General features: G+C 37.2%; 1 protein-coding gene across 3 annotated transcripts; it reads left to right on the top strand.

Moving 5' to 3' along the window:
* The first annotated feature begins 1,088 nt into the window (after positions 1-1,088).
* LOC106871581 (uncharacterized) lies at positions 1,089-19,761 on the top strand. 3 transcript variants are annotated; one of them, XM_089354613.1, is made up of 6 exons: positions 1,089-1,960; positions 4,014-4,103; positions 9,764-9,914; positions 13,790-13,965; positions 15,972-16,144; positions 16,973-19,761. In XM_089354613.1, the coding sequence occupies exons 2-6, from the start codon at positions 4,056-4,058 to the stop codon at positions 17,151-17,153; spliced, it is 729 nt and encodes a 242-aa protein (XP_089210739.1). In that variant the 5' UTR covers positions 1,089-1,960; positions 4,014-4,055; the 3' UTR covers positions 17,154-19,761. The 3 variants fall into 3 exon arrangements, with proteins under 3 accessions (XP_089210739.1, XP_014773574.1, XP_014773575.1); XM_014918088.3 differs by lacking the exon at positions 4,014-4,103 and having other exon boundaries at positions 1,231-1,960; XM_014918089.3 differs by lacking the exons at positions 1,089-1,960; positions 4,014-4,103 and adding an exon at positions 6,575-6,619.
* Positions 19,762-24,420: the final 4,659 nt, after the last annotated feature.

Raw genomic sequence — 24,420 nt, 5'->3', positions numbered from 1 at the left:
TGACCTGAATAATAATAATAATAATAATGATGATGATAAACATCGAAAAATACCTTAGGAATGAGAACCCAGGTTCAAAATTTCCCCAAGACACCTGATGAAGGCTGGAGGGTATATCAGCCGAAACGTGTTTACAACAAACAAGATGAGGACAAATATCTGTCAATGGTGTTTCCTAGGGCTAAATAACAGTAATATTCTTCCCTTTCATGGGACTGTCATATTAAGTTGACCACATACTATCAAATTCTTTAAGGTTTGTCATTTGACACATATAAAGAGTGAATTCCCGGTGGGCCATGCAAAGCAAACTCAAGCATCAGTGGTCAACTTTCAACTAACAACACCATTGACAGCCAGGCAACCTTTTGCAAGAAGTGAACCACATGAGACATGGCTTTTCTTCAGGAGGGCCTCACTACTAAAACAACAACAACAACAAAAAAAAGATTCAATCTAAATTTTAATAATTCTCATTTTGTGATTTTAAGCAGCATGCTATTCAGAAAGTGCTGCAAGCCACAGTTTGTCCATGATTGCTCCATATATATATTGCTTGCTTTGCAAGAAATAGCTGCCAAATTTCCCTCAAATCAGACTCCATCTTCTTGTAAAATAGGACATGCATATGATAATGTAATCCTAGATCATCATCATCATCATCATCCCCATCATTTAAAGTCCGCTTTCCCATGTTGGTATGGGTTGGACAGCTCATTAGGATCTGGCAATCCACAAGACTGTGTTGAGCTGCAATGTCAGCTTTGGCATTATTTCTACTAATGCCAACCACTTCACAGCTTGTACTGGGAGCATCTTTCATGGCTTATGCACCAGTCAGCTCACCAAGTAACTTGGAAGTCAGGAAAAGGGAAGAGAAAGGAAACAGGAAATAAAAAGCCCATACACCCCAGCCATCTGACAGGAGGTAATTGATTTATGCAAACCGCCCCGGGTTGTTTGACCAACTTCCTAAATGCAATAAGTTTGGACGACAAGAGTTAAGTTAGGCTGTCAGGATAATAAAATGAGCTGCAACACAAATTTCCCAACAGCTACAACCAGAAATGTTTTGTTAAGATATTTCCAGTTAGTTTCTGGCTACGTGTGTGTGACAATCGTGAAAGTGACAGGCATTCATCAAAGAAAAGTTTGTTGATTTTAGAAATCAATAAGATCCGAACTTAGCCAGTTTTGTTCGTGTAGTTTCATGCTATCATTGATTTCTGTGTTGATTACCTTAAGCTGAATTTAAGGATGATAAATGTTGTGATAATTACTATATCAACGGTTGCTAGGTTTATGTGGTGATGTTTGAGGATGGAACAGAGGCAGAAAATGTTTTTAATGCTTGCCAGAAGATGGCTAGCTTAAGTATAACATCGTCGTTAGACACACTGAAAGATAGATTACACAGCATCTGTTGATGACAGCATGTAAATTATTAATTTAAGAATGACATTGGACATTTCCAAAATGAGCATTTAGGATTATGCAAGAAATTAATTAAAGAAAAAAGTGATTATATATTTGATAACTTTATATATCTTGGAGAAATACAGATTAATTGTACATGTAATCCACAAATACAATCTAAAAACACGTCTATCTGGTCTCTAAAATTATCCAAATCATATATACCCCTGTCACTCGGAGTTTATCTTATCTATGCATGCCTTGACAAGTTGTTGGAAAACTATAATTAGTTTTAATTTTCATTAAGCTCTTCAACAGATTTAATTAACACGTCATACTTGACGAAGACGAAGCGAAAACGAACAGTGGAAATTATATTAGAAATCAGTTTGGTTTTAAACTGAAGTAAAGTCACTTGAACATTCCTCGTTAGTGAAAGTTGTTTAAAAGAATATAATTTATTATCCTTCAAAAGAGAATGGAGGAAATTGTGAACTATCCAGAAGTCCATGAAAAACTCATGAAACTTTCCTGCTATTCTCGGGTAAGTTACAAGACTTTCGGTAATTTTTCAGATTAACCCGATTCGGTAATTTTTCAGATTAACACCCGCACGATTTTCACCTCCGCCCCAAAATTGGATTTTTTGTGTGGAATCAAGTACCCTGACCTCCTAATATGCTGCAAATCCCATATTTTGTATTGGAAAGGGGGCAGAGGGGGTTCCACCCGGGAATTTTCACTAAGGAAAAAAAAAAATTCGGATTTTTTGCGTGGAATCAAGTACCCTGATCTCCTAATATGCTGCAATTCCCATATTTTGGTTCAGAAAAGGCGGAGGACGAAGGGAGGAGATCCCCCGTCTCGGAATCATTGGAAATTTTTTTTTTTTTTTTTCGTTGAATGAATTCCTGTGACATCCTAATGTGCTACAAAACCCTTTTTGCCGTCCCCAAAACTGGGTGGGGTGAGGTGGAAGCCTCGGAAATTTTACCAACTCCCAACATTTTACAGAAATAAAATTTCCAGGGTGTGAATTACATGGTTCGATATTAAATATATATATATTGTGCATATTTGGTGTATATATATACATATATATATATAATAGCGTGTATGTAGACAAGTAAAATGTAGACATATATAATAGCATGGGCAAGACTTCTTTTTGTACACCCCAAAACCCCCCGCTTTTTGTTGACAACCGATGTCGGTATGTTTACGTCTCTGTAACTTAGTGGTTCGGCAAAAAAGACTAATAGAATAAGTCCTGAGATCAATTTGTTTGACTAAAGGTGGTGCTCCAGCATGGCCGCAGTCAAAATGACTGAAACAAGTAAAAGAATAAAAGGATATTCTGTTGGACTGAAAGTTAATAAACGAAATAACGAAGCCTGTTGCAGACCATGTGAATGTGGCTACATGTTTGAGTGGAGAACTGTGTGTGTGTGTGTGTGTGTGTGTGTGAATATAGTTTTGATTAGTAAAAGACAGCAAATGACTGGTTAGAACTAGGCATAACCAGAACATACCAAGGCAAATTGTACCAGAGGGTTTCCATGGGTTTTTTCAGTGTGTATGTGTGTGTGCGTGCATATATTTGCTTGCATGTATATGTGTCTTGTGTATAAGTGTATGCATACATGTGTGTGCATGTATGTGTATGTGTACATGCATGTATATGTGTGTATGCACATGTGTATACATGTATGTGTGCAGTATATGCGTGTGCATGTATGAATGTATACCCATGTGTTTTTGTATGTATGTGTGTGCACATGTTTGTACATGTATATGTGTGTGTATGAGTGTATGCATGCATGTGTGTATTACATGTGTGCATTCATATATGTGTGTGTGTGTATGTGTGTGTGTGTGTGTGTGTGCATGCATATGCATATGTGTGCATGTATTTGTGTATACACATATGCACATATGTCTTGTGTGTGTGTGTGATAACCATTATGAATGAGTTGTTCTCAATCCACTTATGCGTTTACAGTAATCCCTCGACTATGGCAGGTGTTCTGTTACAAAACCTCCAACAATTGGTGAAAATCTGCAAAATAGAAACAGCACTGTCTCCTTTTACTCTTTCATTTGTTTCAGTCATTTGACTGCGGCCATGCTGGAGCACCGCCTTTTAGTCGAACAAATCAACCTCAGAACTGATTCTTTGTAAGGCCAGTACTTATTCTATTGGTCACTTTTGCCGAACTGTTAAGTTACGGGAATATAAACATACCAACATCAGTTGTCAAACGATAGTGGGGGGACAAACACACACACACAAACACACACACACACACACACACACACATATATATGTATGTGTGTATATATATATATATATATATATATATATATACATATATATAGGGCTTCTTTCAGTTTCTCTCTACCAAATACACTCACAAGACTTTGGTCAGCCCCAGGCTATAGTAGAAGACACTTGCCCAAGGTGCCATGCAGTGCGACTGAACCTAGAACCATGTGGTTGGGAATCAAGTTACTTACCACACAGCCATATTTTTTTAATTATTGTTATAATTTGTATATGTTTATTTTATTTATAAATGCAAAACAACACCACGGAGGAATCGATGTAAGCTTAAATAATGAACCGCGATCGGTGAACCATGATATGGCAAGGGATTACTGTATACAATCAACCAAATCAGAATCAGGTTAGAAAATTAGAAATATTGATTTTGCCACAATTTGCCTTGTAATGTTCTGGCCATGACTGGTTTCAGCAATTATTCTATCCAACCATTTGTTGTCTATCACTGATCGGAATTATATTATGGTTTCCATGGAAAAAAACATGATTGTTATCAATAAAAATGAGGTGGAACAAGGCAGGGAGCTGCCAGAATCATTAGCATGCTTAGCAAAATGTTTAGCGGCATTTTGTTGTCTTTATGTTCTGAGTTCAAATTCCGCCGAGGTTGACTTTTCCTTTCATCCTTTCAGGGTTGATAACATAAGTTCTGATTGAGTACTGGGGTTGATGTAATTGACTAGCCCCCATCCTTGAAATTGCTGGCCTTGTGCCAAAATTTGAAACTAACAATTATGAGGTGAAATAAATATACCAGGACTGTTCTGCTCGTTGCTTTTGCTATCATGCCAAAGATATCTTGGCTTGCCAGGCCTACCGCTTGTACCATGGCTTTTACCATCCTGGTAGTGTCACTCTTCAGAATGTTGTCCAACTAGGCTCAAGTCTGATCTGTCGCTGGTGGCAAATTCAGCCATGGTTCCTTCTTGGAGCCCTTGGGGTTTTCAAGTTTATCCCTTTCTCTTGTGCATTGAGCAAGTTGAGCAGAGAGGCCCCGGGCACTGTGGTTTGCCTCTTTGCTTTGCACCCTGTGTGCATGTGTGTGTTTGTGTGTGTGTGTGTGTGCGCGCACGTGTACACATGTGTATGAGCATGTGTATATTACTGTCTCCTTGGCTTGACTTCACATGGTCATTGTAAACGAGTGTCACCATTTTGCAAGTGGTGCCTGTTGTTTCCTGTCTTCTGTGGAAACATGTCAGACCATGGTGGAAATATTGAACCTTACTTGGAAACAGGTGAGGATTAGTGAAGGAAGCTGTGTCTGGCCATTGAAAATCCACTTCAACAAATTTTATCCAACCCATTCTAGCATGGAAACATGGGTGTTAGGATGAGGATGATGATAATGATGGTGGTAGTGGTGGTGATGACGATGATGATGGTGATGATGATGTTGATGCTGTTCATGGTCTGCTAAAGTAGCCTATTATATAGAGTTGATATGGCTTGTGAAGTCCTGTTGGGGCAAGCGAAAGCGAAATCGTGATGGCACCAGTACCAGTACCAGTAAATCACTAAGAGCACCGTCCGAGCGTGATCGTTGCCAGAGCACCAACTGTCTGGCTTCCATGCTGATGGCACGTAAATAACACCATTCGAGCATGACCGTTACCAGCGTCACCTTCCTGGCAGTTGTGCCAGTGGCACGTGAAAAGACATTCAAGCGAGTTCGTTGCCAGTACCGCTGGACTGGCCCCTATGCAGGTGGCACGTAAAATACACCATTTCGAGCGTGGCCGTTGCCAGTACCTCCTGACTGGCCTTCGTGCGGGTGGCACGTAAAAGCACCCACTACACTCTCGGAGTGGTTGGCATTAGGAAGGGTATCTAGCTGTAGAAACTCTGCCAAATCAGATTGGAAGCTGGTGCAGCCTTCTGGTTCACCAGTCCTCAGTCAAATCATCCAACCCATGCTAGCATGGAAAGCGGACGTTAAATGATGATGATGATGATGTAATTAGTGTTAATGTAATTAGTGTTAATGTAATTAGGGTTAATGTAATTAGGGTTAGAGGAAGCATAGAAGTAATGAGGTATGCATTGTCCATTCTACAGCAATCGGGGCCATATTTCCTCATGTACAAGTCACACAATTCTGTTTTTAATTTTCACTGAAAAAAAACTTGGATGCAGCTTATCCATGGGTCAAAGTTAAAACTATGATGGAAAAAAGTTTGTACCAAGATTTAACACTAAATTAAGGGTCCAACTTCTGAGCAAATATGATATAGTCTTTTGTACAGTATTGCATACATATCAGGACAATTAACCTCTCATAGGACAACTATGCCCTAGGACAATTACCCCACTTGGTTAATTACCCCCTCTCCAATATATTAAGAAGATTTAAATCATCATCTGTGGCCCTTTGTGGGGGTTATTGTCCTAGACTCATTGCATAACTTAGATATTTGTTAATGAATTGACAGACATATAAGTCATGGAATTTTTTCCTTTTTTCCTGTAAAGAGCAGAAGTGAGCTAGAATGCTAAAATTTATGCGTGTGCACAGCAGACTTCAAGGTCAATCTGTGCCAAGTGGCTTCACTCTGTGTGCTTTAGCTTAATTACTATGGCAACAGTTTGGATACTTATTGACCAGACCTTATATATATATATATATATATATATATATATATATATATATATATATATGTATGTATCCATGTTGATAATCTAATTTGTAGTAAGTGACTGCTCACAGAGATTATTTACATTCTCCTGTCTTTGTTGACAGGAAAATATGAATAACTTCAAAATATAACATTAATGATACATAAATAATCAGGTTTGGTACAATGTACACATCCTGATATAAGATACCTGATGTTGGTCAGAGCTCAAAGGGATTCAAATGTAAGGTAGATTTAAATATTAAGTAATGTTTCATTCGTAAATATAATGTTACTAGTTTGATTAATTCTAATATTAGGACTGTGTATGCTTAAATATATAATTTGATATGTAAATGCATCATCTGAGCCCAACATCCGATTCTGTAGCTGTTGCGCTCAGTTCTCTAATTAGCTGGTTACATAAATATGCAGATGGTGACACAGAATCTTGTTTGTTTTACTTATAAATACGTATTTGATATGAAGCACACATAGCTCCTTGTTATATTGATTGCTTATGTTTTTATACCTCAAAATATAAACTAACGTCCCACCTTTCTCTCACACACACACTCAGATCAAACGCAGTATTATTTTACAACTTCAAAGGATACCTTGTCAAACATCTGCTTTACTGCAAATGAGAATGTTCTAGACTTGCAACAGAACTTTTGTGCTTTTCACCATTTATTTGCTGTAGATGCTTACTTCTGTTAGGTTCTCAGATAAATTTGTTTGTTTTTTACTACTTTGGCACTCTGTAGTCCAATTTTTTAAAAATCTTTTATCTCTTTCTGGTTTCAGTCATTCGACTGTGGCCATGCTGGGGCACTGCCTTGAAGGGACTAGTCAAAGAAATTGAACCCAGTTCTTTTTTTTTAAGGCCTGGTACTTATTCTATTGGTCTCTTTTACCAAACTGTTAAGTTACAGGGGTGTAAACAAAGCAACACCATTTGCTAAGCAGTAGTGGGGGAAAACACATACAAAGATGTACACACACAAAGATGCACACACATACACACACAAATACAACAGGTTTCTTTCAGTTTCCATCTATGAAATCTACTCACAAATTTTTGGTTGGCCCTTGTCTTTGACAGCATTGATGACAATTATGCTCATGTTTCAGTCTTATTACACCTTACCAGCATAAGATAATAGTTACTATCAAATTATGGTCATGTTTCAGTCTTATTACTCCTTACCAGCTCAGCATAAAATAATAACTACTATCAAATCTTAGAATAACTAGAGAGGATTAAGTTTTTAGGGATTAAAGATGGGGTAGCTTTAGGGATTAAAGATGATGTGATAGCTTAAAAAGTGAATAGTTGGGAAAATACCCAGGGAAAGAATTAAAATGAATGGAAAAAAATAAATGATTTAACCTGACAACCCAATTTACATTTGCTCATCATCATCATCATCCAGTGTTTTAAATCCGGGCTTTGTCCCCGTTAACAGGGTGACCGGATCTACCTCAATGCCAAAGCAACTGAGGCAAGCAGGTGCAACCCACCCCAGCCTTCGGGCTAGCCGGTGCCCATTCTTCCTTGCTATCATTAGGCTTTTTTGGAGCTGGATTTTTTATGGGAAGCATGCCCTTGCTTACCCCCAACCTCAGTTTGTAGACCGGAGTGGTCCTGAGACCAAGGCCTCTACCATGATTTTTAAGAAATGTGGTGGAAAACTAGCTCAAGGGTCTCAACCCTACTGCAGTGGCAGGCAGCTCACACAGAGGTAACGATGTATGCTTAATTACCCAGCCAACATGACGCAGAGACCGCATTGTATACATTGTGGGAGCTGTAACCAAGGATTTTGGAGGCATGAACAAAGTGTAAAGATCTTCTTTCAATATTCAGCAGAGGCAATATGTCACTACAGTAACCAGACGTTTAAAGCTTTTGCAAGAAAAGGTCATGTGAAATATCAGTGGGAGACTGATTGAAATGCTGGGCCTATTTTAACAGCAGCAAGAGATGTTTAGTGGGGAATATGTTGATCCTAACGAATTCTCTTTTGCAAGATATTATTCTGAACTCTAAAAACAGAGATTTCTATACTTGCCCCCATGAACTGAAATACATCCTAAGATTCATTGATAAGGAATGACCAACTCTTATAGATTTGGAATTAATTATTATGCTATACTTGTTATCCTTGTTTAAATAGAAAATTACATCTCCCATTCTATCTCCTCTATATTTTTCTTATTTTTTTCTTCTCATACAATTTTTACCCAATTTTTTAAAAGTAACAGTTATTAATTATAATTCTTAATACCCATTTGCATCTTCCATTCTTATTTAATACTATTTGTACAAATCACCCGACTCACGCCAGCATGAAAAGCCAACATTAAATGATGATGATGACAATGATGACGACAATGACAATGATGATGATGTTGTTGATGACGATGATGATGATGGTGATGACAATGATGATGATGATGGCAATGACAATGATGATGATGATGATGATGATGATGGTGATGATGATGACTATGATGGTGATGACAATTATGATGATGATGGCAGTGATAATAATGATGATGAGTTTGGTGGTGATGATGATGATAATGACAACGATAGTGTTAGTCGATTCACTGATTATTCAGTGAGTTGTAGGCTGTACCTGAAAACTGAAAACCACCCTCATTCATGCATCATTGCAATCCTGCAGTCTTCTCGTGTCTACAGTTCAGCTGATGTTGACAAGATATCTTCTCAACTTGTAAAATGATATCCTGCTTGGGGGGACGCATCAGTTTTCTAGTTTAATGCTTCAGTTTACCTTTTCTCCTCTTTCAAATTCTAAAAATGCTGTCATTGGTGACAAGTGAGCTGAGACAGCACAAGCAATTAAAAATGTAACAATTTAGGATTTAGAAAACAAACACACTAATATCTCCTCCTCCTCCTCCTCTCAAAGGTCAATGTCCACTGTTCTTGTTCAGAAATCATCTCTGGTGGGCTCTCATGTGGGCTACATGGCCTGCACTTGATCTGCATTAGCAATGCCACCTGCCACAGGTAAAGCTACTTAATGCAACAGTCCCACTGCGTGGTACCTTTGGCAAGTGTCTTCTACTATAGCCTCGGGCTGACCAAAGCCTTATAAGTGAATTTGATAGATGACGGAAACTGAAAGAAGCCTTTGTGTGTGTGTGTGTGTGTGTGTGTGTGTGTGTGTGTGTGCGTGTGCCTTTCATCCTTTCGGGGTCGATAAATTAAGTACCAGTTATGCACTGGGGTTAATGTAATTGACTTAATCCCTTTGTCTGTCCTTGTTTGTCCCTTCCATGCTTAGCTCCCTGTGGGCAATAAAGAAATAATTATTGATTAAATTTCATGTTTTCAAACTTTTCTGTCTTCCAGAAAACTTTCATAGATGTTTTACATAAAATATGTGAAGAAGAATCCAATGACATGATGGGGATTTTAGATCAGAGTCGAAATGAAATCCATGATATGGCATCGTCCATCCAGAAGGAGCAAAAAGCCTTCAAGGAGACGCTCCATCAACTCAGTAAGTTGACAGCTTCATTTTCTAAACTTAAATCTAATCAGCAAAATTATCAATCAATAAATATTTAGAATAAAGATTGTTTGCCTAAATAACATGGCAGTCCTGGTTTAGGACGAATGTTGCTGTAATATAGCCCCAGGAGACATTGTCTCCAGCTGGCTATACGACACAATCTGTGTCCTTATATCTTCGAACAAGGGAATCTAGCACCCCCACTCAGCTCAAAACAATATCTGTGTATTGTGATTTCTGGGTTATTTCCCTTCATCAGCACAGAATAATTGTTCGGCTAGAGGTGGCGCTGCCAAATTCCCGTTTGAAATATATAGTTTTCAAAGTGACAACTAGTCACTTGTTTGAAAATATAAGGACACAAATCATGTTGTACAGCCAGCTGGAGATGATGTCTCCTGGGGCTAAATTACAGCAACATTAGTCCTAAACCAGGACTGCCATGTTATGTTGGCAAATAATCTTTACTCCAAAATACTGTTGCTGAATATCTCTCGTTATGAGATTTACAAATAGCAATTTTCTAATAAATATTTAATTTGATCAGTCATTTTCATACATTTTGTTTCATAATGTGTAGAAGGAAAGGCAAAAGTAAGAAGACTTTTATCTTGAAATGAAATCAGAACAGGGTATCCAGCTTCGATCCACAAGGACCAGCCGAACTCTTTGGTCAAACGCACATGTGTACACTATCCTGACCTCTGGCCAGAAACCATTCTCTTTCAGAGATCCCTTCCACACATCATTGCCTCTTGACATCCTGATGAATAAAGAAGCTGTTCAAATTTTCTGCTTCTTGATGTGGCATCACTTCCCCTCTCTTCTAGTCACAATGTCTCACTTCACTTCTCCACAGAATGATTTCTGATTAATGAGACTCCTATGGCTACTAGAGCACCGCCTTGAAGGGTTTTAGTTGAACAAATCGACCCTAGGCCTTATGTCTCAAACCTAAAACTTATTCTATTGAACACTCTTGCTGAGTTCCTAAATTATGGGGATGTAAACACACCAACACTGGTTGTCAAATGGTGACAGGGGTACAAACACAAAGACACACACACACACACACACACACACACACGATAGGCTTCTTTCTGTTTCTATCTCCCAAATCAATTCACAAGACTTTGGTCAGCCCGAGGCTATAATAGAAGACAAGGTACCACACAGTTGGACTGAACCTGGAACCATTTGGTGGAAAACAAGCTTCTTACCACACAGCCACTTTATAAGACAGACATGTGATATGTCATTTCGTATCCTATAAAATGCTGATTCGGATTAACGAGATGTTTTGTGCATGTTAAGCAAAGGTTGTGTGAAATTCATAAATTTATATAAACCAATGTGTTTTTAAAAAAGGTGGTAATTAATTCATAAATGCTGATTGGAATCACCAACAGTTGAATCACAAGAGAGAAAGAATCTAGAGGAAGTTTAAGGTTTTGCAAGAAACTGCAGCTAAACTGGATAATATTACTCAAGAAGGAAGTATATTTGAGTAACAAGTGAAACAGCTTGACATTTGGAAAGCAAAAACCAGTAAATTGAAGTCATATAAAAAGACAGGTGAAAGAGGTCAAAGCATAAAATATAAGTTAAACTTAAAAGCAAGTGAAGCGTGATGATGATGAGAAAGACATCAAACAGACATTAAGCGCCATAAAAAATAACATATATCTCAAAAGATTACCTGAAAGATTTATTTATTTATTTTGGGCCGGTTAACATCTTTCATTTAAGATATGTAAAAAGCCATTAATATCTGCAGAATCCAGGTGATAGAATTATAAAACAAGGAGATGAAATTAACAGGCTTTAATCACAAATCACTACAATTGTTTCTGTGCATTAGTGTCAGCTAGTAATTGCTGAGTGTTTCATATATTGTATGCATTATTGCATTGATAATGTGATCCAACAATAGCTGTGTATCTATATATATTCTTTTATTCTTTTACTTGTTTCAAATCGACCCCAGGACTTATTCCTTGTAAGCCTCCATTTTGGAAAACAGGAGAGTGTTTTCCAAAATGGAGGCAAACACTTTTCTCCATGTGATTAGCTTGAAAAAGTGTTAAGACACTAGGATATTTTCCTACTTTTCTTAACATGAAACCAATGGTAGCCTTAATTCACAATTAAAGATATATATATATATATATATATATATATATATATATATATATATATATATATATATATATATATATAATATATATGTGTATATATATATATGTTTGTGTGTGTATGTATCTGTCCCCCCCCCCCGCCATCACTTGACAACCAATGTTGCTGTGTTTATGTCCCTGAACCTTAGTGGTTCAGCAAAAGAGAGGGATAGAATAAGCAGTAGGCTTACAAAGAATAACTCCTGTGGTTCATTTCTCTAACTAAAACCCTCTAAGGCAGTGCTCCAGCATGGCTGCAGTCAAATGACTGAAACAAGTAAAATAATAAAAGAATATCAAATATATAGTGTCAAACACTTTCGCTATGCAAATTATAGATCGTGCTAGCTTCATTTCTTTCAAGCCTATGCATGTCTTCAGCAGTCATGGCCCATGTTTTACTGCCATGTAGCATGGCCATTCGCACACATGCATTGTACAATCTACCTTTCACTCTGAGCATGTGTATGTAAAAAGGTTTCTTATATCTGAGCCATGGTTGACCAACATTCCTGTGCCCACTATCAAGCTGGCTGTACAAGAAGATTTCCAATATTCTTTCGTCATTCATTTTGATGACATGACCAACCCAGCACAATTGTGACTGCATACGGAAGCCTTTGGTTCCACCAATCTTATACTTGCTAAACAGGTCCACATTTGACCCTCTGCCTTTTAGTGAATAACCACAGATTGTCTTGAGATAGCCTCTGTGGAAGACATCTAGTTCGTTAATGTGCTACCTGTAGGGTGTCCACGATTCCAAGCCATACAAGAGTGTAGTAAGAATGGCAGCTTTATAGACCTGCAAATTGGTGTTTGATACCCTTTTCGTTCCATAGGTGATGACGGAGTTTGCCAAATGCGTTGGTTGTTCTCACAAGAGGCTGCACAATTTCATCATTAAGGGAAGCACTTGGATTCACTTTGCGACCAAGAGATGTAAATGACTTCAAATATTTTAGGTTTTTCCCATCAACCTGTACATGAATGTCAGGGAAAATGTGATCTGGAAGCTTGTTTGACACCTTGAATTTGCTTAGGAATAGAACAAGGTTGGTGGATCACTTCCATCTTCTTTATATGGCTGTGTAGTAAGAAGCTATAGGTGCAGCGTGACTGTGTGCTAAGAAGCTTGCTTACTAATCACATGGTTCCAGGTTCAGTCCCACTGTGTGGCACCTTAGGTAAGTGTCTTTTGCTATAGCCTCGGGCCGACCAAAGCCCTGTCAGTGGATTTGGTAGACAGAAACTTAAAGAAGCCTGTCATATATATATGTTGTGTGTGTGTATGACTGCTTTTGCCCCCCCCCCCCCATCACTTGACAATTGATGTTGGTGTGTTTACGTCCCCGTAACTTAGTGGTTCAGCAAAAGAGACCGAAAGAATAAGTACTAGGCTTACAAAGAATAAGTCCAGGGGGTCGATTTGTTCGACTAAAGGTGGTGCTCCAGCATGGCCACAGTCAAATGACTGAAACAAATAAAAGAATTAAAAAAAAAACTAAAAGAATACGTTTATATTTCTTTGTATGTGTTTGTATATCTTACTTCAGATATTCTTCTTTCAATGACAAACAGTTCTTGCAGTTATTGTAATGGAAAAGTTATTATCAAAAATGTAAATTCCATCCAAATTCTATTAGAAATTCTTTACATTTTTATGTTTTGATAATTTCATTGTAGAAATTGAACGAACAAATAGTGAACGAAATGAATCTCGAATGTCAACAGTGTCCTGTATAGATGGAGTGGCAAATGGTGGAAGAACAAGGAAAAAGAATAAAAAGAATTCTGGTTCAAGACCATCCAGTGTCTGTAGCCTACCTGCTGCGTCAACCACCCAAATTACTATTGAACAGGTAAGTACAAAATTTATCTTTTTCCTACTGTGTCACTACTTTGAAATTGTGCTTTGTGCTATGTTATAGGTATATATACACAGACACGACAGAAGTAAATAGACGCCCTTATAATCATTGAAATTTATTTAAATCTAAAATTATACATTCAAATTTTTTATTAAATGGTATAATGTGAATATTTAATATTTAGTAGACATGCCCTTTGCATTTTTCAATGCAAGGACTTATTAGGCATGTTAATGATCAGATTAATATTCTCTTGAGGAATTTCTTGCCAAGTTTTGTGCTGTAATCTCAAGAATTTAATAAAATAACTTAGTTATCATTAAGCTAGCTTTAGGAACATAAATTGTGACTAAAGTTTGGTGGAAAATTTTAATCGAGAAATTATGAAAACAAGACATTTGTACTCAGAGCCAGAGGCAGTTTCAGCTGGGTCGGTAACAAAAGGGTTAATGGTCCATGTAAAAACGTGTGCAGACAATTCATCAACAGACAATACGTTGACAGGATAATTTATTGATTGGACAATTCACCTATTGGACAATAAGTTGACATGCAGAAGTATTGATCATGGAGTTCATCAAAATGGAACGAGGAGACAGAAAGCTTCTATACAAAGGATACATCTATATTATTGATAGAACCAGAAAAGAAATTGTCCTGTCTGTAAGTTGTCTGTCAGCCAACTGTTTGTCAATGAATTGTCCATCTACCATGAAAAAAAATTACTTTGGGGATATTTATTGCTAGAAACAGGCCCAGTTACTTTCTCCAACGCTTTACCAAATTCATCCTACACAAGATAATGTGAGAAAAATGAAATAGGAATTTTGAAAGAAGTATCTATAAGATTAATTTTAAAACACTAAATGGCCATGGGGGTCTCCCAGAGTAAGGTAGGAATCAATGGAGAACCATGAAATTAAACAATCATTTCAAATCGCAGATAAACAAAAAATTATGCAAAAAACACTCAGCTTTCCATGAGAATGTTTTATTATTTTATATTTTCCTGTTTTCAGAATAGATTTATTGCTTCTAATAAAGTATGCTTGTGTTTTCCTAATTTACTTCTTTATTATGTCATTAGTTACTCAAATCAGATATTGGTGTTTGAAAACGATGATTCAAGCCAAGACATGATTCGATTGGTATTATTATTCACTGTGTGTGCGTAGGCGGGTGAGTGCTGTTACATGTTAAGACTTGAATAATCGTCTTTGTAAAGCAGAAGGAGAATGGGTTTATCCAACAGAAAACATGGGTGTGTTTAATTCTCAGGCTTACAGTCACACATCCATGCATATGTATAGATACATAGCTGAATCTGTGAAAGACAATATGACATCGATATAGCTATGGTAGATAACTGGCTTTCAAATCAAACAAAAATGTCACACTTAGATAAGCATGCATGTATGTATGGATGGATGTGTGTGTGTATATGTATGTCTGTATGTATGGATGTGTTTGTGTTTATGGATGGATGGCTGTGTGTATGTATAGATATATATATGGATGTATGGATATGTGTGTATATGTATGTGTGTATGTATGCATGTGTTCACAGAGCACCTCCGAGACATAAAACTTGACAGTGACACGCTGGTCTTGCACCATTTCTGCTCTACTGGTCATTCACTATAACATCTGTCTGTGTTCGGATTGTCTTTGCACAGGGGCCATCTGGACTCCTGCCTTTGCCGTGAACAGGAATTAATCTTCTCTCTTTGCTCCTTTGCACCACATGGGCTCAACTTCCTTCCTCTCTTCACCTGACACCCTACTTCCTCTTTTCACTCCTACCCACCTCTCCTCTCCTCTCTTGCTCTGACACCTACTTCCTCTCTTCATTAATACCCTCCACTCCCACTCCCACATATCCTACCTTTCCACCCACATCCCCACCCACACCACTCCACATACACTATCACTGACCATTTCCGGCTTTATACAACTACATTTTAAAAATTTCTAATATATATATTTTCTAATATAAGGAAAAGGAGACTGTATTCCGGAACTTGGATACTGCTGGAGCTAAATTAGATAATGAAAGGAAAAGACAAGCAGCACGTGTTGAAGAATTAAAATCACGTACACGCCAGAACCAAAAAGACAACGCCCACAAAGCCAAGGAACTCATGGAAGAAGCAAATAATCTATCCAAAATGTAAGGAATAATTCTATTATTTTCTGTTTTTTTTTGTTAACCATTTTTGATTTGTCTCAGTTGAAGCAAAAACTTAGAAATTTCTTTTAGTTTTTCTCCATTTGAAAGACTAAACTCACTAACTTGTAAAATGTGTTTACTATTTTGGTTCATAATATTATGGGCCTCTCTAAGGTGCTGAGCTGGCAAAAATCATGGGTTCATCAGGCAAAATCCTTGGCAGGATTTTGTCCGTCTTTTATGTTCTGTGTTCAAATTCTGCTGAAGTTCATTTTACTTTTCATTCTTTCTGGATTGATAAAATAAATACCAGCTGAACACTGGGGTTAATTTGATTGACTTGGCCCCACTCCCAAACCTGCTGGCCTTGTACAAAAAGTTGAAACCAACATCATGGACCCCTCAGTAGTGAGCTGGCAGAAATGTTAGCGTTGCCAGGCAAAATGCTTAGCAACATTTTGTCTATAAGACAGTTCTATATTTAAGAGATGAGGAATTATGTACATTATTTACATTTGATATTCTTAACCCTTTCGATATCAACCCAGCTGAAACTGCCTCTGGCTTTGTTGTACAAATGTCTTGTTTTCATAAGTTCTGAATTAAAATCTTCCACCAAACTTGAGTCACAATTTATGTTCCTAACACTAGCTTAGGGATGATGAAGTTATTTTACTAAATTCTTTGTTATATTTAAAATCAATTGAAAGAAACACAGAGCATCTCATAATAAATATGGTAACGAAAGAGTTATAGATTTGTCTCAGATCTGAAACATTTTATTGCAAACTTTATTTTTCATTATTTTTTTTATATTTTTCTTTTTAGGTTGGATAAATGTAAAATTGAACAACAAGAAAAAGTGAAAGAAATTGTGGAGAACAAAAGGAAAAAAATCACAGATTCTACAGCTGGGGCACAAACTATATTTGTAGTATCAGGAGATAATCCAACGGGCAACAATAATAATCCTGGCAACCATGGAGTTCCTGAAATTGGGAAATTCTAAAGACATTCGTATGGTTTAATGTTATTCTTTCAGTTGTATATAAAGACTTTTTATTCCTTAGCCCCAATACGATTAGTTTAAACAAACTCCCAATCAACTCTGTTGCTAATGACAACAACAACAACAACAACAACAACAACAACAATAGTAATAATAGTAATCACCATTTTCTCTGTAAAGAATGAGAGATCTCCAAACAATGGAGCTTGCATCACTTTTCAGAGATACCCTTCCTATCTTTTTTTTATGTTATCTCTTACATGTTTCACTCATTGGACTACAGCCATGCTGGGGCACCACCTTCAAGGGTTTTAGTTAAACAAATCAACCCCGGTACTTATTCTGTTGGCCTCTATTCCCAGATTCCTTCACAAAGCAACCAACACTGGTTGTCCAGCAATGCTGGGAGGGACCAAAACCACATAAACACTCACACACACACAATGGGTTTCCTCACAGATTCTGTCTACCAAATTCATTCACAAGGCATTGGTCAGCCTGGGGCTGGCACTTGCCCAAAATGCCATACAGTGGTACTGAACCCAGAACCAGGAGGTTGCAAAGTGAGCTTCTTAAGCAGGACTGTGCTTATACACATCCACGTCTGTCTCTATGCAGAACAGTCCCTGTAACTTAGTGATTTAGCAAAAGGAGACTGATAAAAAAATGTACTGGGGTCGATTTATTTGACTAAACTCTTCAAGGTGGAGCCCCAGCTTGGCCACAGTCCAATTACTGAAACAAATAATTGTTAATGAGACTCTGCTTCACCTACATTTTGTCTCCTTTGGTGTTCCTCGTGGATTGGTTTAAGTCCCTACACTTTTCTTTTATCATAATAACAACCATTCCACAATTATTTCTAACCATTTATATTCCTGGATTGCAGATCTCATTCTTTCTTGAACTACTGCAAACAACCATCAACCACATACAACTCTAAACACCTCACATTAAATTTGAAAAACTTTTATGAATGGACAGACGGCTCCTCCCCGTGTCATATAGATTCACAAGGCTAGTTACCTCAATTTCTGTTGCATATATATATTCTAACCCCACCTGGATGGGATGCTGGTCTGTTGCAGAATTACTCCTTTTTGCCAGCTGAGGAAACTGGAATAACATGAAATACAATGCATCATCTAATCCAGGAATTGAAACCACAATCTTACGCCCATAAGTCTGACACCCTAACCGCTAAGCCACATGCCTCCCCTTTTATGAATGGAAACTTTGATTGCTTCCTGCTTGAAATATGAGCAGTTTAATATTTCTTTCTTCAATGTTACCAATAATGTTGGAAGCTGCTTCATCAACATGAGAATATGTTAATGTGAAAAAAAAGGGAGAAAGTTAATAAAAACACCATTTATGTGATGCAAAAGTAGAAAAGAATTTCATTAAAAAACAATGAAGATGAGTCAAATATGCATTTAAAGGGGATTTTTTGGTTCCTTACATCAACCTATGAGGGACCTGTATATATCATTAGGGATGTTTCTTGGGGCTCATTAAGTGTTTTGGGTCTTTCAACAATCAGTAATCTCCACCCAGGTGACCAAGAACGGTATCATCAAGCCACAGCTTGTGTCCAGTCTGCACAATCCACAAGTAGCACTGCCCATTCTGGAGCATTCAGCCACCCTGAAACAACCTCTGCTTCCCTAACAGTCAACCTCATGGCCCTCTCCCTCCTTGTCCCTGTGATGCCAGGCAGGTTGTAAGCTCTGCACAGGGACCCACCATGATGGGACCCCATTGCTGTGGCATAGTTCCACCAGCTCAGCAGGCTTTTGCTATTGCCAGTCAGCCCCAGCAGCTGGCTTCTTCTTCTGACAAAAGCGATAAACTTCTTTGTTGGACAAATTTGTATTTCATAATTCAATGAATAAGTTTTTAATAATTATAGAGCTAATGCTGTCTGGTGTGGTGGTACAGTAGTCAGTCATTAATAAAATACAGTTGTGAGGTAGAAAGCTGGCGGAATTGTTAGCACACCGAGCAAAATACTTAACAACATTTTGTCTATCTTTATGTTCTGAATTCAAAGTCTGCCAACATTGGCTTTGCTTTTCATACTTCCAGTGTCAATAAAATAATTACCTGTTGAGCTGATGTAATCGACTTTCCCCCTCTCCCAAATTGCTGGCTTTGTGCCTAAATTCGAAACCAAAGCAATAGAGCCATGACTTGGTTTCGTTTACCATTTAGGACCATTTTAAACGAAGTAGGGAAGTGTAGGGGTAAGACTGCAATGCAAGAATGGTATGAAGACTACAAACTCTAACTGCTACTGGACACCATTGCATTATAAGTAAGAAGTAGATTTTAATGACTTACGAGGAGAATGTTAAAAACATGTAGCAAATACAAAACTGCAAAGACATGTCGAACAAAATAACGATTGGGGACAAATGTATTTATTCCTATAGATTAGAGATTTTGATCTATTGTATAATATCAACTTGTAAACTAAATCAAATATTTTTAGAATATAATTAGTTTTGTTGATCATGCTGTAAAAATATAAATTATAACGAATAAAATATTAGAAAAACATGTTTTCATTATTAAAATAAACAGTAAAAGAAGAATGTGCAAAAAAGTTGTTTTATTCTGTTTCATCATCATCATCATCATCGTTTAACGTCCGCCTTCCATGCTAGCATGGGTTGGACGATTTGACTGAGGACTGGTGAAACCGGATGGCAACACCAGGCTCCAATCTAATTTGGCAGAGTTTCTACAGCTGGATGCCCTTCCTAACGCCAACCACTCAGAGAGTGTAGTGGGTGCTTTTACGTGTCACCCACACGAAAATGGCCACGCTCGAAATGGTGTCTTTTATGTGCCACCTGCACAAGAGCCAGTCCAGGGGCACTGGCAACGATCTCGCTCGAAAACCCTACAAAGGCCAGTCAGGCGGTATATATATATATATATATATATATATATATATATATATATATATATGTCTGTACGTATTGTCGTCGTCGTTTAACGTCTGCTTTCCATGCTGGCATGGGTTGGATGATTTGACTGAGGACTGGCGAAACCAGATGGCTACACCAGGCTCCAATCTGATTTGGTAGTGTTTCTACAGCTGGATGCCCTTCCTAAAGCCAACCACTCAGAGAGTGTAGTGGGTGCTTTCTACGTGTCACCCGCATGTTCAGCTGAGAAAACATCTCTATTGTTCACTTGATAAAATACATCTGTTGAGATATATATATATATATATATATAATATAAATAATATATAAATATATGCATATATCCATACATATATGTACATACCTACATCATACATACATGCATATATGGGTACAGGACGTCAAAAAAACGTTAAACACAATGAGAGGTGAAAACATAGAAAACAAACTTTTTTCGAACAATGAAAAAAACAAACAGAGAAACGAGACATGCAACATAAAGAGTTTACCCCTTCGTCAGTTGTCTCTGTTTCATCTACTCCGCGTTTATATGTATGTATGTATGTATATCTAAAACACGAGGATAGGCAGCAAAATACAAATATGTATATATACACACACACATATATATATATATATATATATATATATATATATATATATATATATATATATATATAAAGAGAAGGGAGGAAGATAGATACTATCTGTCTCCTAATGTGTTTAAAAATAGATGTTTTCATAAAACATCTATATATTTTCTGATTCAAAATTCAGTTGTTCCTCTCTTCTCTTTATATATATATATATATATATATATATATGTATGAATGCATGTATGACTCTGTGTGTATGTGTGTATTTATGTGTGGCTGGTTTTAGTCTTATTGTACCACAATAACTGCAGAGTGTGCACAGCCACTCCACAGATAAACTGCTGAACTAGAAATGCAATGTACTGTATGAGATGCATGGGAAGATAATTTAAGGACATTACTAAAACCTATATAGGAGAAATAACTTTCAGTTTATGTGAAAGATATGTTGATCACTAGTGAGAATACAGTGTAAAGAAGCAAATATTTGTCATCTATCAACATTCCACAAAGAATCACAAAGGCTTGACAAAAACTGTTGAACTAAAATTTTTCTCAGTAATCCCAAACATCCAACATTTAGATAAATGCAAACATTATTGAGCAACTTCAAACACAAAATTTGAGTTTTGTTTTATATACATATATATATATATATATATATATATATATATATATATATATATATATACATATACATATATACACATAAGATAAACTTACTTGGAAATGGATGCGTGGCGTTCAATTATATAATGATATAAATAAAATAAAAAATAAATAAAAAATATATATATGCATATATTCATACATATATGTACATACTTACATATATATATACTTACATATATGTATATATATATTTACCGCTTTCGGTAAATATGTTGCTTATTTTTTGGTAGTTTTTGACTTATTTAGTCCCTCGAAGCGTGAGGCATTACTACACAGTTAATGCCCTTTATATATAAATTATATATATTTATGAAAAAAATGATGAATTTTTTTCATTATAAGGTTTTTTTCACGCTGACTACTTGATAAATTCTTATAAAGATTTTATCCTATATCATATTATATATATATATATATATATATATATATATATATATATATATATTGAGCGAGATCGTTGCCAGTGCCCCTGGACTGGCTCTTGTGCGGGTGGCACATAAAATACACCATTTTGAGTGTGGCCGTTGCCAGTACCGCCTGACTGGCCTTCGTGCAGGTGGCACGTAAAAGCACCCACTACACTCTTGGAGTGGTTGGCGTTAGGAAGGGCATCCAGCTGTAGAAACCCTGCCAAATCAGATTGGAGCCTGGCGTAGCCATCTGGTTTCACCAGTCCTCAGTCAAATCGTCCAACCCATGCTAGCATGGAAAGCAGACGTTAAACGACGACGACGACGATGATGATGATATATACACACACATATATACACAAACTTATATAATCATCATCACCTTTTAACGTCTGTTGCCCATGCTGGTATGGGTTGGGCGGTTTTGAACAGAGTTGGCAAGCTGAGGGGCTGCATCAAACTCCAGTCTGATTTGGCATGGTTTCTACAACTGGATGCTCTTCCTAACACCAACCACTTCACAGAGTGTAACGGGTGCTTTTACGTGCCACTGGCAGAGGTGCTATTTTGTGTGACATCAGTATCTGTCACAACTACAATTTCACTTGCCTGATGGGTTTTCTAGTCAAGTATGGCATATTGCTGAAGCTCTCGGTCATTGCTTGTCAGACCCAACACTCGAAAGATTCTATTTATGTGCCACTGGCACGGGGGCTAGTTACGCGACACCAGCATTGGCCACATTGCTTCCGTGAGGCCCAGTGCTCGAAAAGTGCTCTTTATGTGCCACCAGTACAGGTGTCAGTTATGCGACACTAGCACTGGTCACATTGCCTCCTTGAGGCCCAACTCTCAACAGGTACTTTTCATGTACCACTGGCACAAGTGCTAGATACCTCCATGAAGCCCAATGCTTGAAAGGTGTTTTTTACATGCCACCAACACAGGTGTCAAGTCGACTTTGCCTTTCATCTTTCCGGGGTTGATAAATTAAGTACCAGTTGCATACTGGGTCGATCTAATTGACTGGCTCCCTCCCCCTAAAATTTTGGGCCTTGTGCCTAGAGTAGAAAAGATTATTATTTCTTTATTGCCGACAGAGGGCAAAAGTTTTTAACAATGAAACAACTTCGACTAACCCTTTTAGCAACCTCATTTAGGAGTCAAATCAAAATATTTAACACAGGGAAACAAGTTAAACTATCAAACAAAATTGAAGACAACTGGAATCATAATGCAAAAATGTTATGAAGATCATCATCATCATCCTCATCATCGTTTAATGTCCACTTTCCATGCTAGCATGGGTTGGATGATTTGACTGAGGACTGGTGAACCAGATGGCTACACCAGGCTCCAATCTGATTTGGCAGAGTTTCTACAGCTGGATGCCCTTCCTAACACCGACCACTTAGAGAGTGAAGATATAAGAGTGAAACTGATTTACAAGTGAAACCATAATTTTATTCATCAAATTAAACTTTTAAAAAATGATAATTGGTGAAATTGCCTCGAATTCTGCTAGTTTATTACAAAGTTGACTGTAATGAGATTTGGGCATAGCTACACAAGTGCGCCCCACTCCGACTGTTTCCTCATAACTTCCAGAGAGATATTTTTTTAATGAAATTTTCTACATATACCCTTCAGATGGTGTAAATTACCATTACATCGGAATTTAATATAAAAAAAAAAAAATGGTGGACTCGCACCGCAATTTTCTCACGAAATTTCAAGTTTCATTTTGTGATGTGTCAGTATGTATGTGTGCAAGCCTACCATTTTTTTTCTTTTTCAAATTATATTCCAATATAATCCGTAATCTAGGTCGCCTGAAAGGTACTTATAGAAAATTTTAGTAAAAAATACCCCTTTTTTCTGAAAGTCCTGAGGAAACAAATCCGATTCATGTGAATTTTCCGAATCTCCCCTCCCCGCTCCTGAAACAATTTTGTCTATCAAAAATTTCGATAAAATCGGAATCAACACCATCTGAAGAAAATTTCATTAATATCCAGTTTTCTAAATGTTTTGAGGAAACCAAGTCGACAGGGGTCACTCTTGTGTAGGTATGCCTTTTAAATCAACGTAAAATATTCTTTTCTACTCTAAGCACAAGGCCCGAAATTTTAGGGGAGAGAGCCATTCGATTAGATCGGCCCCTGTACGCAACTGGTACTTAATTTATCGACCCCCAAAAGGATGTAAGGCAAAGTCGACCTCAGTGGAATTTGAACCCAGAACGTAAAGCCAGACGAAATACACCAACGTAAAATATTGCAGCACATTTTGTTCGATGCGCAAAACATTTAGCCATTTTACCATAACAATATCAAAAATTGTGGAACTCATAACTTTACAAAGTTGTTTATTTATACCATTCTACATTCAGAGTCTAAATGCCACTAGATCAATAAAATAAATACAGTCAGTATAACAGAATCGATTGAATCAGTTTAAAGAAAATTTCTTCACAGACATGAGACACCATGTTGGGATAATAGTGAGGGAAAGTTAGCATTTTTGCCTTCGTATAATATCTGGGGAAATAAATTAACACTTAAGTCTATGAGGAAAATAGAAGTTAAATCGAATATTAAATTATCGAATAATAATATAGACGTATATTTTTAACTGTCACGCATTGCATTAT

This window comes from Octopus bimaculoides, chromosome 7, assembly GCF_046866305.1.
Source record: "Octopus bimaculoides isolate indiv1 chromosome 7, ASM4686630v1, whole genome shotgun sequence".
NCBI classification, from domain to species: domain Eukaryota; kingdom Metazoa; phylum Mollusca; class Cephalopoda; order Octopoda; family Octopodidae; genus Octopus; species Octopus bimaculoides.
This window is presented reverse-complemented; position numbering and strand designations above follow the sequence as displayed.

Coding starts and splice junctions, on each gene's coding strand:
- LOC106871581 (XM_014918088.3), top strand. CDS start 1,895: ATGGAGGAAATTGTGAACTATCCAGAAGTCCATGAAAAACTCATGAAA. Junction 9,915..13,789: donor GGAGACGCTCCATCAACTCA/GTAAGTTGACAG, acceptor ATTTCATTGTAG/AAATTGAACGAACAAATAGT. Junction 13,966..15,971: donor CCCAAATTACTATTGAACAG/GTAAGTACAAAA, acceptor TTCTAATATAAG/GAAAAGGAGACTGTATTCCG.